This window comes from Meleagris gallopavo, chromosome 1 (assembly GCF_000146605.3).
Source record: "Meleagris gallopavo isolate NT-WF06-2002-E0010 breed Aviagen turkey brand Nicholas breeding stock chromosome 1, Turkey_5.1, whole genome shotgun sequence".
NCBI classification, from domain to species: domain Eukaryota; kingdom Metazoa; phylum Chordata; class Aves; order Galliformes; family Phasianidae; genus Meleagris; species Meleagris gallopavo.
This window is the reverse complement of record NC_015011.2, coordinates 81,091,051-81,107,175: the sequence shown is the minus strand read 5'-3', so window position 1 is coordinate 81,107,175 and position 16,125 is coordinate 81,091,051. Positions and strand designations below refer to the sequence as shown.

The following is a 16,125-nucleotide window of genomic DNA, read 5'->3' as shown; positions in this document are numbered from 1 at the left end:
TAGGTGGAAGAGTCTCTAAGTGAGAAACAAATAAAGAAGAGCCCCCTTCCATCTTCAGAAAGGAAATCTATTAAGCTAGTCAGAAGCAGATCTTTAGAAAAGTCCTTGGATCTGAATGAGAATGAAAATCTTCAAGAGAAGAGCAGTGCCTCAGATAGTGAAGAAGGTAACTTCTTTTAACTGTTTGGAATACATAAGACAGCTTTATTCTTGTCCCCTTTCACTTGTACAGTAAGTTGGAGACCTTTTTGATTTTGTTAAGCCTTTTCAGTATGTCATAGAATTGAAGCAAAAATGTCTTATGCTAGGAGGAGAAAAAAATTGTTGGTGTTTAAAGTGAAAATTTTGAGTATGAGAAATTTTTTCCCTTTGGTGGGTAAGAAGTTGCTAATATCTTAAATTAAAAACTTTTTGACAATGTGATGTTCACTTCTTATGCTTTCATGGGCATGAGAGGTTTTGCATGTCCCAGAGAGAGAGTAAGGCCAGGGTGTGCCTTGCACTTGGACTGGATGACAGTGACATGTGTGCAAACGAAGGACAGAAAAGCTCAACTTCTAAATATACTGCTAATTTTCTTTCATACGCAGAGAAAGAACTTTCATCGCCCGTTGGCAGGAACAGAGCAGTTCAGTTTGAGGCCAGCTCTTAATCTGTCTTTTCAGAGTTGGCAATTGAAGGTGCTTGTAGATGCTGTTAGTTTGGGATGACTGGAGTGTCTAGGAAAGCTTTCACAGTAATCGATTGAATTGGCCACCTGCAAGTTGTGATCTTTGCCCGAGGATATATTTATATTTCAGTTAGCTTTCCTTTTGCTCACCGGTACTGCTTCTGTTTTCTTGAGTTCAAATTCAACTCAATACATATCAAGCTGTATCGTTTTTTGTGAGTCTGCATGTTTGTGCAATTTGCTGCTTAATCCTGTACATGTTTAACAAGCTTTACAGATTGTTTACTCAATCTCAGTTGTATCCTGTAAAGCTGCAGAAAGCTTCAGCCTTCTGTTGTTGAGAGATTTTGCAGTTTTCCTATTCTTCTTTTGTACTGCCTCTTTCATTCTTTGGTAGTAAAGGTATCCAATGAAATGGACTAAAAATAGTCCTGTTGTCTTCATGCTGCTGTGTGCCTAAGTGATAGCAGCAAATAGCAGCTGTCATCCCTGCAACAGATGCTGAGCAAAGAGAGCATATTAAACTGGAGGTGTCTCTTTAAAAGAGAACTGAACTTATGCTGCTTTTATTTCTCCACCCACCCCCAGGATAAATCTCTTTTATTCAGAGCAGGATTTTCTAGTCACACAGCATCAGTCTTTTCTCACAGGTTCCCTTCTTCGTGCTTAGGATTTTTTCCTGTCTGTTTCCTGTTGAAGTTGCCCTATACTTTTACAAGGTGAATTCCTTCATGCAGATGAAACTAGCTTACCCACATGGCAAAGGTTTACCCATGCAGTTAATCTCTCTTGTGTCCTGGCAAATAAGATGAGGGGCAAATTCAGGGCTGTCATTCTCTAACTCCAGGCCCACCTGGCACCCAAAGCTGGAATGCCAGAGCCTTGGCAAGTAGCTCCCTTGTCCTAGGCAATTTTCACACTGCATATTAGGGAAGGGAGTCTCTTCCTGTACACCACTAGCTTCACTACCTGCATCTTGGTGCTTTTGTTTGGTTTCCTAGATTAGTATGATAAAGTTTGAGTCATGACAAACTCTTGGTTGAACTAGAAGCTAGTATCTACAGTCTCAATTATAAATTTCAGAAGATATATTTTGTGCTTGAGCTAAAATTTGTATTCGCAAAATAGAAGCAGCAGATTCTGAGTTTCCTCAAAGGATTTTTTTGTATGTAGAGTTTCTATGTGTGGCTGCAATGCTCAGCAGCAGAAAATGCTTTATACAAAGAAGGGAGAAATAAGATGCTGGAAAACAGTCTTTTGTGGTAGAAAGCTTTACAGTGTATGGGGACATCATAAATTCCTGATCTTCTTGAATAACTTTACACGCTGTTTTGTTTCTATGTGCATTAATTACCACCTCAAATGCATGGTCTGCAGGAGAGCATAACTGCTCGTGCACTAATACTGTGAGGTGGTTGCAATGGTAGTTGGACTTATCCTGTAGATAGGGATATATGGTGCAGAAAATGTTGGAAATAGTTTGGTTGAAATTAGCCCTGTTCTTTTCAAGTGGTGAAATTCTGGATATACAGCCGTGTATACAGAGTGGTAGCCGTGTTGCCTTGTTGACATTTTAATCAAAATCCTGACAGCATATGTTCTGTTAAATGTATAGCTACCAATAATTTGTTGCTCAGACATTTGGAGAGTTATCTGTCCTGAACTGTCTAAAGACAAGAGGTTTAAGTTTTATCTTGTGAGCAGTAAAAAGATAACAATATTTCTCAGTGCATCCTCTAAGCTAATTTAACACTTTCGTCTTTTAAAATACAGTAGAATTCTACTATAATGGCAAACACTGCTGTGCAATCTTTAAATAGGTGGTGTCTGGAAAATGTTCCTTCTAAGAATTGGTCTTATTGACTTATTTTGAAGTGCATCTGTTTTAAGTCTCTGACCTGCACATTATTCATACAATGTGCAATTTTTCCCCTATTCCCCATGACACAGAAATCCCAGGCAGTGCCAAGAGCTGTGTATATACTTTTTTTCCCCCTGATCCTCCCTCATCTCCACTGAGTGGAAAAAATCAGAAGTCTTAGTAATTTGTCAGGTACCCTCTGTTCTTACTGGTTCAACTCCTTTAATTTGCTTGCAGCATGTATTTAGCTTCACGAGCTGCTGGTTATTAGTGGGAATTTAAAGACCAGGATTTTCTTTCCTGGGCCTTTTTCCCCCTGCTCCACTCTGGTTTTCTGGCTCTTCTTTGTCTCACGCTGCAGATGTTTTCGAACCTCTGCAATCACTGGTGCGTAACGGTATTATCTGCAAACAGTATTTCATAGCTTGCCTTGCAGTGATGGAAGTGACCTTATGAAGTGCAAGGCAGTAGTGGGGGAGGGAGCAGGCTTGCTGCCTTTATGTAGAACAAGGATACTCAGGGTGATGCTTGCTTCTGGATTTTTGGGTCCCTGGGGATCCTAACCCAAAGTCAGAGTAATTTTGTGTTCTGTTATCAGACAGTATCTCCGATTCATCTATAAATGTTTTCAGACTGAGAGGTAGCAGCTGGTAATTGCATTCTGCTAACGGGGTAGAACAGCACTAAAAGCTAAGGGATTAGACCAATATTTTTACAAGAAGATAAACATTTTTAATAAATATTTCTAAGCCAATTCTAGGTAAATTGCTTAGAAGTGTGATAAGTAAAAAGTAGGTACACTTACCTGTGAGTTAAACCAAAGGAAACAGACAAGCATGCATTTCTATTTGTAGCAAAAGTGAGCATTCGAGCTCTCTGTTCTGTCCAGATTGCAAATGTGTAATGTGCCTGCTTATTCTTTACTTATGTTACTGTTTGTGCTCACTGCTTCATGTAGGATTTCTGTAGATGCTCTCAGTAGCCCAGATGAAAGTGACTTGTCAAGTACCTGCACTGACCAGCTTCTGCTGGTGTGGAGTTGAAGTGTTAATACATGCATGTTGCAGGCCTCGCATCAAAAAGGTGTCCAGACTTCCTGAAAAATAGCTGTTTGAATCTTAGCAGCTAAGTAGCTAACTAGCCTGATATATCAGCCTAGTTCCAGCTTGGGTTTTCTGAAAATGTTGTTTTGTGTGATAATGCCATCAATTTTCCAAGAACTGAAAGAGATCGTAAGGAAAAACATCCCTCAGTAGATATTTCCATGTACTTGGCAGCTCATTCCCTAGTCATGACTTAAAAGGAACAGATTTTTAAAACGTGTAGGGAAACCAGCTAACAGGAATCCGTCCATAAATGTGAATTTACATTACGAGACCAATGGATGCTCTTAAACTTGAGCCTCAGTATAAGAAGGAGCGATTCATGCTTGAAAAGAAAAATATTTCAGTAGCAAGGTACAGATCTGAAAGTAATAACACTTGGTCTTTGGATTATCTACTGTCTGGCTCCATATTAGTTAGCTGATGCTTAGTAGTTGAAGGATGTGTCAGCATAAGAATGTCTGAAGCTTCCCCTCCTTAGCAAAGGATGGGAAGTGAGGAATGCTTTTTGTGGTAGGAAGTTTGCAGTGTTGGAGCCTTGTTGGCTGAGGTCAGACAAGTTTGTTTGTGTTTGGGTAGGTTCAGCTCTGAGAGGAAACTCTCTGAACGTAGATTGAAAACTGAAGCTGAACGTCTAGCTGTCTGCAGAATGTTTCAGTACAATTGACTTTGTAGTTTAGCAAATAACTACTGTATATTGGTTGGTTCAATCGATCTTAAAATGCACGCTTAGTTGTTCCACTTTGCAATTATATAAGCAAAACCTAGCACAGGAAGTACATCTCTTGTGCAGGTATAAAGTTTTCACTCATACTTCACTTCTGGGGTTGTATAATGTAGTCTGCCTGGGTCAAAGAACTATTCTGGGGACATATGTATGTGTAATAGGGACTTCTAGAAGACTAGAAGCAGTGCTAGAGCAGAAGTCTGCTCAGAGTCAGATCTTGTTTTCACTGAGGAGCTCTGTTTTGGTATTTACTTGATGTACTTGCATTTATCAATACTGACTGCTACCAAATCATAATGATTTAAGTGCTGTAACCTTAGCCTATGGGGACTTTGTGAACTGTAGCATGATATTCAAAGTACCTTTGCATTGTGTGCTGGCAATGACCTTTTGCTAGCTCTGAGCATTTATTTATATCAATTGAAACATTAGGTATCCTATCTTTCTCTTGCTTCATGAGATTTATTTTCAGGCTTCTTGGTGGGGATAGGTTTTCAGGTTTTGTTTGGCTTTTTTTTTTTTTTTTTTTTTCTTTTTTTTAATTCCCTGATAGCTGAGGATGGACTTTTTTCCTAAAACACAAGCAGGCTGAGTTGGAATTGGCATAGGAAACTGCTTTCCTTCCAGGATAACAATTCTGTTCCGTATGTCTTGTGAGAGTGGCTGAAACAGCCACAAAGCAGAGCCATTCCAGGAAGCAACAAGCAGCAGAAATGGCGAAGCTCAGTGGTGTACCACAGAACAGCTTTTGGGTGCTTGTTGGTAGTTTGAAATAGGGGAGGATGATAAAGCATCTCAGTGCATTTGTCAGGACTGCAAAATAGAACAAGGTACCGCTTGTGCTTCCCTTGTAGTAGTTACTGGGGGAGGAACAGTTTGAGGAAAGGTATTTGAGAGTCTGTACCTGGACTCTTAGAACATGGATGCTGCTGGCATTACAGACTTTAAAAGCAGAATTTTGAAACTAGCCACAGCTTAAAAGGAATGCTAGTGTGGTTTTACTGTCCCCTTTGCTATGCACGTGTCCTTCGCACAAGAGGCACGCATTAAATGAGGATTGTGGTAACACTGTCTTCTCCAATGCTTCTTGTAGGATCCTGAAGGCAAAAGGTTCCTCCAAGTGATGAGACATTGCATTGTTGATTTTTCAAGTCATTTGTACAAGGAAATAATGAGATAGTCTAGAAAACCAGCTCTTGACTTTGCTCCTGAAAGCCATCTTATTACAAAATGATGTGTTGCTGTCACTTCTGAGTTTCTGAGAATAAGAAGCAATTACTGATGCAAGATTAGAAAGGATTTGAGCTGTAATGAAGTTTAATACTGTGAAGAAACTTCATAGTGTTATTTTTTTTTTAACCTGACCCCTCTCCATTTCTTTAGGAGTGAAGGAGACTGCCTCTGAGAATGATCTCTATGGGAGACTTTTTATAAACAGAGTTTTCCACATCACTGCAGACAAGATGTTTGAAATCCTCTTCACCAATTCTCACTTCATGCAGAGGTTTTTGAATTCCAGGAGTATAGTAGGTAATGTACTCTTCTTCCTTCTGTGTTGCAATTTACCCTAAGAATTTCAACCTCTGAGAAATGTTAAAGAGAACTGAGTTGAATTTTGTTCATCCTGCTTTAAAAGAATTTTGAAGCTCTATGTATTTTCTCTGTGAAAGTAGATATTGAAAGCTAGCTTGTTTCTGTAGATCAATGATGTTTCTGAATAAGAACTTCATTTAATGCTGTTTAAAAAAACCAAAACAAGATATTAAAATGTTGCATTCTGTGGGGTATTTCTGATTCCACTGTGTCCCAGAAATAGTGAAATCTGTAGAGCTTGTGCACAGATTAAATTATTGCAGCCTCCTAAACGGTACTTGCAGGCTTTAATTTTCCGGATGAGTAAGCTTTATTCACTGAGATAATAAGGTAAGAAAACTAAGTTAAAAGGGTAATATGTATTCAGTATTAACTTGGAAGGCAAAGTTGCAAAAGCTTTTGAATATCACTACGTGAATCTATTCAACTTTTAAGCAGATGGGAAATAGCACGTTTTCATTTACTTGCTTACTCTTCTCCATTGAGTTTCTTTTAGTAGACTCAGATTCAACTACCTACTGCCTCACTTTCTGCTCAGTTAGTGAACTAGTTTTCCCTTTTCCTGGAAAAGGGGAAAAAAAACCCCAATTCCTGGGGAAAAAAAGAACCCAATTCCTTGGAGTCTGTTTTTTTTCTCTCTGCACTGTTCTGCAGTTTAAGATATGACAGGGCAGAGACGATGCCTTTCAGGCAACCTGCCTGTGAGATTTTGAATTATTTGTCATTTAGATGCTGTATCAACTCCTTGGAATAGAGATTCCAGCGGCAATCAGTTGAGGACTTTAACGTACACTGTGACAATTAACAATCCACTCTGTGGGAAGTTTACGACTGCAACTGAAAAGCAGGTACCTGTCTGTATGTGTGTCTGTTTGATGCCATTTAAAGCAAGGGAGAGCTGTACAGTCTGTCAGATCTGACCATGGGCTGGAGTTCATTGAGCTGATCGTGGATCTCCAATTCAAACGTAGCATCTCAGAAAGTGTTCTTCCATCCATTTCACTATTACTGAGTAAGTGCTGAAATCAAAGGGGCTTTTGAATTTCAGCATGGCTGAACTTCTACTGAAAACTCTGGGGAGTGTAGTATTGACCACTTGTATGAATTAGAGCGGTCTGAAAAAAGTGAAACAAAGTGCTTTCAAGTGTCCAGTTCTGGGCTCCCCAGTACAAGAGAGAGTGGTGCTACTGGAAGTGTCCAGGGAAGAGCTAGAAGATAAAGGATTGGAACATTAATTCTATGAGAAAAAGGCTGAGAGGGCCGGGATTGGTCAGCCTTTGGAAGAAAAGGCTCAGACAGAATCTTACTGATGTACATAAATATCTGAGGGAAGAGTGGTAAGAAGATGGAGCCAGGTTCTTTTCAGTGGTGCCCAGTGCCAAACCAAAAGGCACTGGGCACAAACTGGAATACAAGAGGTTCCTTTTGAACATCAAAAAGCAGTCTTTTTACTGTGTTACCAGGCACTGACGTGTTTCTTAAAAAGATTAGAGTCTCCTTCCTTGGGGATCTTCAGAAGCTGCATGGGCATAGTCCTGGTGTCCCTGCTTGAGCAAGTGGCTTGGACCAGATCTAACCTTAATATTTCTGTGACTGTGGTTTGGGAAAGATCTCACAGCTCAGTCCCAAAGGACTGTGGTCAAGAGTCAATGGCCAGTCTTGCATTTGGTATTTGAAATCCCGGAGAAGAGGAAAAGCAGAGAAGAGGAATGGTATACTACTACCTCTTATGCTGGCTCTGGCTGGAGACATCCCACCTCCACTACTCTTGCCATTCTTAATTGACTTCCGTCACGGTTGTTCAGTCTTTCTACCTATTCCAGTTCACTTGGAGTTGGCTGATCCAATCTAAGTAGTTTGGTTTGAAATTAAGAAAAAATAAATAATCGGACTCCATGAATATAGAATGTAGCTATCCATTTCTGTTATCTCTTGTGATAGATCCTGCACAAGCAAAGCCAGAAAGGTCAGTCTTATCAGGTGGATGCTGAGGTGCTGACCCACGATGTTCCCTACCATGATTATTTCTACACTGTGAACCGATACTACATCAGCCGCACGTCCAGTCACAAATGTCGATTACGGTGAGCCTGAGTGGTGTGCAGTGGGAGGAGAGGGAGCAGGTTGCTGAAATGTGCTTACCAAAAGATCTGCCTGCAGCGCAGGAAAGGTTTGTTTTCTACTGAAGTTGGAAATCTCTTGTGGAAAAAAAATAAGCTTGGTTTATCTCCTGTCATATGTCTACTGTACCTGGATCTGATTAATTCAGTGAGACATGAACTCTTGCACTGATACAGAGCTCATCTCAAGGCTGTAGGCTGGTCTTGCCCAGTCATATGTTTTCAAGTGCAGTCATGTAAGTGGGATAAATTAGAACTATGCCTGATGTTTTGTAACAAAGTTTCTGAGATACCCTTGCTAAGGGCCTGCAGGGGAGAGGATGATATTACAAGGTGAAGAAGTATACTCATTGTCACAGAGAGGCTATTCAAGCAGATCAGGCTTTGTTGTTACCATCAGGGTAGATGGAGGAGTCTTAATACACTTCCTTCTCTTCTCCTGTTTGTTGAAAACACCTGAAGTGCTGAAGTTACTTGTCCACTGCATTTGTGTGACAGACTATGTAATCTTTGGCAGTTTTTCTTCAAGTCTTTTTATCTCAAACTTCATCAGAACATAAGGTAAGGAAAGGTAAGCAAGCCTAATTTTCCTTCTGACTTATCTTGGGCTATAAAAGTACTGAAGACTCCCGCCCTTGCTGGGTGGAAAAAGGAAAAGTCCTTGAACAGCCACTCTGAATGACTGAGTGAGTCATTCATCCTTTTTGATGACTGTATTTGTTTTATCTGAGACACAAGACAACTTTAGGATAAGTGCAAAAGCCAGGGTTTGACTACAGTCTTTGTAGCATGCTTATATAGAACAGAACGTGCATGCTGGTATTACAGCTGGCTTTATGCTGTTTGAAATGGCTCAAAAATTAATTGAAATGTGCTGTTTAGTTAGAGTAGGAGCTTGGCATGCATATGCTGATTGGGATGATTATGCGAAACAGTCGGAGAGAAGTGTGCATTCCAGTAAGGTTAGTGTTCTTGATTTTAATAAATAAAGATTGTGGACTATCATTTTGTCCCTTTATCTTTATGAAGAGCTTTGGGATTCATTCAGTTGTTAGAACCCTGCAGAGGGCTGCTTCTAGTTGAGTACCTTTCCATTCTAGAAGCACTACTGACTAGCATAACCTGGGAAACACAAGACAGGAATGCCATTTCCTCTCTGTGCTTCCTAAGAGACAGTTTATCTACTCAAGGTATGTTCTTAGTACTGGATGCATAGTTGGTAGTGATGAGTTTCACATGCTTACATTGCTGTGCTCCACTTATTATATCATGAGTGCACATACAGAGTGAAAAGCAGGACTATAAGGCTATTTTAAATGCTTCTTAAAAACAGAACAGTTCACAGAAGAGAAATTCCCTGTGAGCCTGAAGAGAAAACAAAGTTTCTTTCCAGTGATTTGGACATTCAGATCTCCTGAGGCTTTAACTGGATATGTTGTCTTTGCGTGCATCTGTTTCTTGCCGCTGCTCAGTATAAGAGCTGCTCAGTTGGAAAGGTGAGGCAATTCCAGTTGGTATTTCAGGCTATGGGTGTAAGCTGGAGTCTTCCCTCTGATAAGAGGTTTCTACTATCTCTGTGCTGTCCTAACACAGCACTATTGTTTTTCCTTCTTTTTTTTTTTCTTCTTCCTTTCTTCACTGTTACATTCTGTTTATTAGGGTTTCTGCAGAAGTAAAGTACAAAAAGCAGCCTTGGGGCCTTGTCAAATCTGTAATCGAGAAGAACACCTGGGGAGGGATACAGGAGAACTTCAAACAACTTGGTGAGGCATTTTCTTCTTCTTACTGAAGTAAGGAGGCTACCTCTTTTCCTTTGTGTGTTTTCATGTATGTCAAACTTGATTCCTTAAATAATGGTTTGAAAGGAAGGCAGCACTCAGAAGAATCTCCTGTCATCGATATACTTTTCAATTCTGGACTGTGTAAAAATAAATAAATCAATAATCCTGGTAGCCAAGAGCTCCTAAGTACCTTGTCAGCAATTGCTTTCTGGAGGACACATGAGGAGCGGGAGAAAAGCTGTTACTCTCAACTGCGTGCCCTCGTCTTTAACACAAGTATTTCCTTGCTTGTGGGTATGAGAAGAATAGTGGCACTTGGCAGGCTCCTTGGCTATGTCTGTTAACAGCCTGGTCAGCTCTGGCTGCTGGCTCGCAGTCTAACACAATTCCTGGTCTCAGTCTACCAGTATCTTGAAGTGTTCTTCCAGCTGCTGCTTAAGATGTCATTAAACAATCCTGCATAGACTGTCTACATCATACCTGAAAAGCATACAAGTGCCATACAGCAAAGAGGACAGACAGTGTAGGTTAGGGTGTGGTAGATGTGCTTTTTCTTCTCGTCACCACAGATACGTCACTTGCAATGTTAGTGCTAGGCTTTTCAACATTTCTTTTTGAAGTTCAGGAACCTTATTTTTCCACTACAGAATCAGAACTGCTAATGGAGGAGTATGCAATTAATCAGTCCATAGAAGACTCTGGAAAATTAGTTGCCCTGAGACGAAGACGACGCACTTTACACCGGAGTCTGGCAGAATCACTTCCCAAACGCTCTTCCCAGCATTCCTCTGGTGACATGGGGCTAGAGTCCCAGGGTAGCATCATAGGTAGGAATTCTTACATTCATTATTTTCTGTAAGGTGTGTTCAAGAAAGTTTAACTTTTATAATAATGCAAGATTAGTGCTTGTGCATATGCTGCTCTCATCTTTATCTAGCTGGCGTGACAGAAAATGTATAGACTGTTCAGCCTTGCATAAAACAGACCAAGAACACACACAGTCACTATTACATTGTTTTATGTCATGAAATCAAACTTAATCCTACCTTCTGTCTTATGAAAATGGATTGAAATTCTAAAATGTTGCACTGCATAATATTGAAAATTGATGGAATGAGAAATGTAATCTGAATTTTGCTAAGTTGCTGAAAAATTGCTATGCGTAATTTCTTCAAGTTGCACACCCAAGTCATTAGATGATTAAATATTGATCACCTCTTGATCCTATCACTTCATACTTACATTTTTTGGTAATGTTAAAGAGTCCATTTCCTGTCTCTTCCTGTAACTTCTGGGTCACTGAAACATTTCTTGGAATACTTTTGCCACTAAGCGTGACAGACTTAGCCTCTGTATTGTACAGGCATTTACAATATTAGCTACACTTAAAGAGATGAGAAACATCTGGTTCACTAATGTTTATGAGAGAATGGTGGATTTCATAACACAAGTTGAAATGTAAACACTGAAGCAGGAGCAAATCCCCTTCCCTAAAGGGGAAAGACAATACTGAATGTAGCAGCAAGAGAGCATTTGGTTCAACAGCAGACGTGGTGGCCTCTTTCCTCAGGTGAGATTACTTCCTGAAAGCTTAATTTTGCCACTCCTGCTCCACCTTTTAAGGTGACTATGTGTCTCAGTGTATGCTGCAACATCTTTGATATGTGTCCCTCATTTAAGGAAATATCAATGTAAGGAACTGTTTAGGAGATCAGGTAATTAAACTTAAAAATCAACCTGCTTATGTAAATAGGTGACTGCTACTCAGCTTGGAGAGGACACGCACACTTCCTGTCCTCATTAGCTTTAGGTAACCATTGTCTGACAGCCAGCCTTCTCAAGATCTATCATCAGGTCAGTACATAAATGTAGCTGGCCCAGACTAGACAAGTTACAGGAGAATTTGGTTTAGCATTACTTGGCAAAAAAACTAACATGGCCAGGAGAACAATTAGAGAGCCATGTTGCAGACCATCTCTACTAATATGTGTGACTAGGGGTGTATGTGCTGAATGACAGCAATAGGTGGACTGTAGCATTCTCAGGCTATCTGGGTTTGATGTTAACCTATCCTAGAGCTGTTCTCTGCAGCATACTGAAGTGAGGGAATCCTCTTCCTAATAAAAGAGCCTGTCTAGCTGACTTGTTTGAGATGGCTACAGAAGTGACTAGGCGCATCAAGTGAATCCTGGAGAGACTCTTGTGCAACCAAGTGGTTCTGTTATGTCACACTACTCTGTATAAAATTCTGAGCACTGATGTGTATATGCAGACATGCATTAGAAATGTTCTTCAGTACTTTTTAACCACCTTCTCTTCCATGCCCTATAGGAAGAAAAAGAGATGCTATTAGTAGGACCACTACCATCATTGTAGTAATGAGTGTCTTGTAAGTACTTAGTTGCATTAAAATGTGGCTTAACTCGAGCTTATCTTGGTTTTTATTTGCCTGTACCTACTTCACCTGCATGTTGATGTTCCGTGTAGCATGACCGATCCTAGCCTATATGAAGTGTAAATACAGGAGCTTGTGGGTAGAAAAGAGAGGTGGATTGATTTCAGAAAGGACATGCAAAATTAAAATGCTGATTTGTCAAACTGGCCTACTTTTCAGGTCTCTGTGTGTCTGAGCCTACAAAAAATTCTTAGAATTTCTTCATTCCTACCTCTGAAAGGCCCAAGAGGAAGCACTATTGTCACTTCCTACAGGTTGCATTACACAACTTAAAGCTAATTGCTAAGAATTATTTCGATAAGTTTTTACTTTCAGTATAGCGCTGGAGCAGTTATTTTTGTCCCGGAAGGATTTTCTTTTCCTAGATGTTTGTAGCCCAGCTCTTCCTTCTGTAGCACTGTAGCAGTAATAATATAAACTTTGTCTGACTTCATGTTTCTGATCTCTACAGTTTGCTGCTCTTGGTTTTGCTCAATATAACACTGTTTCTCAAGCTGTCAAAGATAGAGCATGCAGCTCAGTCCCTCTATCATGTCCAGCTTCAGGAAGAGAGCTCTTTGAAGTAAGTTGAATTCACAATCTTAGCTTTCGTTCTTCCTCAGTTGATTGCAGAATCTGATAGAAAGAAATAAATTTCAAACAGTGAATCTTGGTGGTGAGTTTTCAAAAGCTGCTATGACTTGTTACTTTTCTGTAGTCTATGTTGATATCTAGCGACATGTCTGATTGCATTGTCATTGTTAAAGAAAAAATGTTTTTGTTTTTTTTGGGGGGGAGAGTGTTAACCTTAGCTTGCATTTATCACATTCTTGTGATTCATCTTCTGTGAATATTGTATTGTATTGCTGAACACTGAACTGAATTACTTGCTTCATCCTATGTGAACCAGCATGATCTCAAACATAATGTTAAAGATTTGCTTAGCTTCTTAGCTTCTGCTTTTGTGCAAAACTCCCTCTTCCCTTTTAACTTTGTGTTAGATGCCTTTTATTTTCAAGCACATGGAATAGGCTCAGATGTTGCTGCTTGTTATTGATTTGCTTATACTACATGCATAAATTATAACTGGTCTTGAGTATGGAAACAGTGTAGTGATCTCCCATTGCAAAGATCTCAGAACTGATATGAGTAACTTCTTTCATAGGAAGATTTGCAGGCATTATGTGAGCACATTTGTTTCTGGTGATTGTTGTCTGCAAAGGTCTGAGGCAGTATCTTCAAGTCAAAAGGAACAGAAAATCAACTGCTGACACTTTTTCTGTGGCTTTTAGAAAAATGATTTTTAGCAATGTCACAGTAATGGTAACAGAGCAATACTTTTTGGATAGGAAGGCACAGAGGTGCTTGTTTCATGTTTCTGATGCGATCTCAATCTCTTCCAGCATATCCCCAGAAATGGGATCGAAAGAGGAGATCCCTCAATATGATAAGGAACAGGTTAAACATGTGAAGGGAGTACTAAGAGACTCTATTGAAATGCTTGAGCAGGTAAGTCTGCCCAGCTTTCCTTGTGATACTCATTTTTTCAACAGCTGATGCTTTTTCCTTTTATGCCAGAATAGCTTTTGTTTTCTGATACTAACTGAAGTCCATGCCTCCTTGGCCTCAATTTTGTCCTGTGCTTGAATTTGGTGCAAAGGAAATGTTCATGTTTCTGATGGGTCTGTCTTTGGACTGAAATTAAATGTTCATATCAACTTTCTTAAACCTGTAAAGTGCCTTCATTGATGAGGTCTGTTGATGCAGTTCTGAATCATGACAAAGCAAGATTGTAATTATTCAAAACAGATCATCTTTTCTCAAGTCTCAGAACGTAGCTACTTGCTCACCTCAGCACTGGGTTTCTTCATGCAGGCTAGTCTGAGCTTTTCCTTCCCACTATTGGCGAGAGCTTTTGTTTAATCTTGGTATCAGAGCCACGTAAACCTTCAGTGGAATGTTTCTAAATAAATTCTCCAGACGATATGTTTCTGAGAGGCTCCATAGCTATGGAGTTAATCCTTTTTGCCAATGACTTACATTTCCAGGCTCTTCTTGTACTACAGACACTGTATAAAAAGTGTAGATAAGTTGTGGGGTGAGCACTGCTGTGAGTCTCTGGTCCTGAAGTTCAAGATAGCTTTAAACGCCTTGGCTGAAATTGCAGTTCAGCAAGTGAAGGACAGTAAATGAGTACGTTGTTTGTATTTACAACCTGTGAATATTTTGGTTTTTAGTTCTTTTAATAAATCTTAAAATGTGGCAGAAGGAAATTATTAGATTAGGAAAGCTGTGGAGGAGTTCACATGTACCTCTATCCATCAGCAGTTGGCTCTGTGTTCTCCCACACACTACAGGAGAGTAGAGAAAAACACTTTTTTCTATTTCTTGTTTAGACATGTCTCTGCACACAAAATTGCTAGTACAGTTAACCATTTTGATCACAGCTTCAAATGCTTCCTATGCTGGCTGCTTCACCATAGAAATAAACTTCCTGATTTCCTTGCCCTTTTGGGTTTCTTTGCCTGCTACCCAGACAATTCCAGATTCTGAAGCATTAGCCTTTTTGAATGCAGGCATGGCGTGAAAACCTCTAAAAGATGGAGTGTGATCTCAGCCACCTATTTCATCCCAAATAACATGTTGGGAAGTTGTGACACATTACTGTTCTGTTACCTTATTTCCATTGGAGGTGTTGGTAATCTAATTGCAGCAAAATGCACTGGGAGGGCTGGGTATGAAAATATGAAAGTTGATGTTCCGTGAACATCAGCTGTGACTAAAAATGAGTGGGGCAGATTATTTTCCACGCTATTGTCTGTACTGCTAGTAATTATAAACTGCACAGAGCATAGCAGTTAAGAAAGCGCACTACAGCAACTCTTAAGCTCTTTATAGGAAGAGGGAGGAAGAAATCACATGAAATCCTTAAAAGGAAAGAAGCAGGGAGACATGAATTTCCCAATGCTCCTGACCCTTGTAGCAGACAGACTTAACACATTGTGCTCCCCAATTATTTCTTTTCACAGCTCAAGCTCTCCCTTTCCATGCTCCAAAGAAGCTTTGATCACTTGAACAAGACACAGAGCAGCAAGACTGAGAGTTAATGCCCACGGCAGCTTGTGAGTCAGGACCTCAGAAGAGAAGATGTGTGTTTAAGGACTTACGGAGTAGGGATTGTAACCATCTTCGGACTCTTTTTTTTTTTTTTATTTTGGCTCAAAAGCTTCATGGAATAAAGGTTTCTAGAAGAAGTTGGGCTCGGCGCTCCTGTAACTCAGTGATTGGCCTTCACTGGCAGCCCTGTGCTCAAAGCAAGATCTGTGGGTAGCAGCCACTCGAAGGGCAGCTGTGCTGCTGGTTACTGGAGGAGAGGGAAGGTACTCAGCAGTGCTGCCTTTGTGCTGGAGAAGTCATAGTGGTGTCAGCCTGAGCCATGGCCAACCAGAAGGAGAGGAGCAGGTAGCGGTTCCACACTCACAGGTTATTTATATCCCTTTTCAGACAGGTGAAGCCTGTAACAAGAAGTCACCGTCTCCAAGGATGAGTATTTCTATAATGAATTAACCGAGCAGGAGGGAGGAGGTGTGGATCAGATGGTCTCTGGAAGTCCCTTCCACTTCCTACTGTTCTGTAATGTCGATAACCCTACCTTCTCTGAGCCCTTTCCTTCCTCAGCGGCTTTCCCTTTCCCCGTGGAAGGTTTCCTGTAGGCCCCCAGCCCCGCTCTGCCGCCCTTCGCTCCCCCTGGGTGCAGAGGGACGCCCGCCTTCCGCTCCTCGGCAAGCTCTGCCGCGGCCGCCACCTGTTGCGCTGTCTCTTTAAGCCAGGTGCCG

General features: G+C 40.5%; 1 protein-coding gene across 1 annotated transcript in view; it reads left to right on the top strand.

The window, feature by feature from the left end:
• The window catches only part of GRAMD1C (GRAM domain containing 1C), a 53,183-nt gene extending 37,669 nt beyond the window's left edge, over positions 1 to 15,514 (top strand). The window contains exons 10-19 of the mRNA XM_031554962.1: positions 4 to 166; positions 5,745 to 5,891; positions 6,684 to 6,802; positions 7,896 to 8,038; positions 9,734 to 9,837; positions 10,503 to 10,682; positions 12,187 to 12,244; positions 12,762 to 12,872; positions 13,693 to 13,798; positions 15,319 to 15,514. Coding sequence (XP_031410822.1) covers positions 4 to 166; positions 5,745 to 5,891; positions 6,684 to 6,802; positions 7,896 to 8,038; positions 9,734 to 9,837; positions 10,503 to 10,682; positions 12,187 to 12,244; positions 12,762 to 12,872; positions 13,693 to 13,798; positions 15,319 to 15,396 — 1,209 coding nt within the window. The 3' untranslated portion in view covers positions 15,397 to 15,514. The remainder of the gene's footprint in view (positions 1 to 3; positions 167 to 5,744; positions 5,892 to 6,683; positions 6,803 to 7,895; positions 8,039 to 9,733; positions 9,838 to 10,502; positions 10,683 to 12,186; positions 12,245 to 12,761; positions 12,873 to 13,692; positions 13,799 to 15,318) is intronic.
• The last annotated feature ends 611 nt before the right edge of the window (positions 15,515 to 16,125 follow it).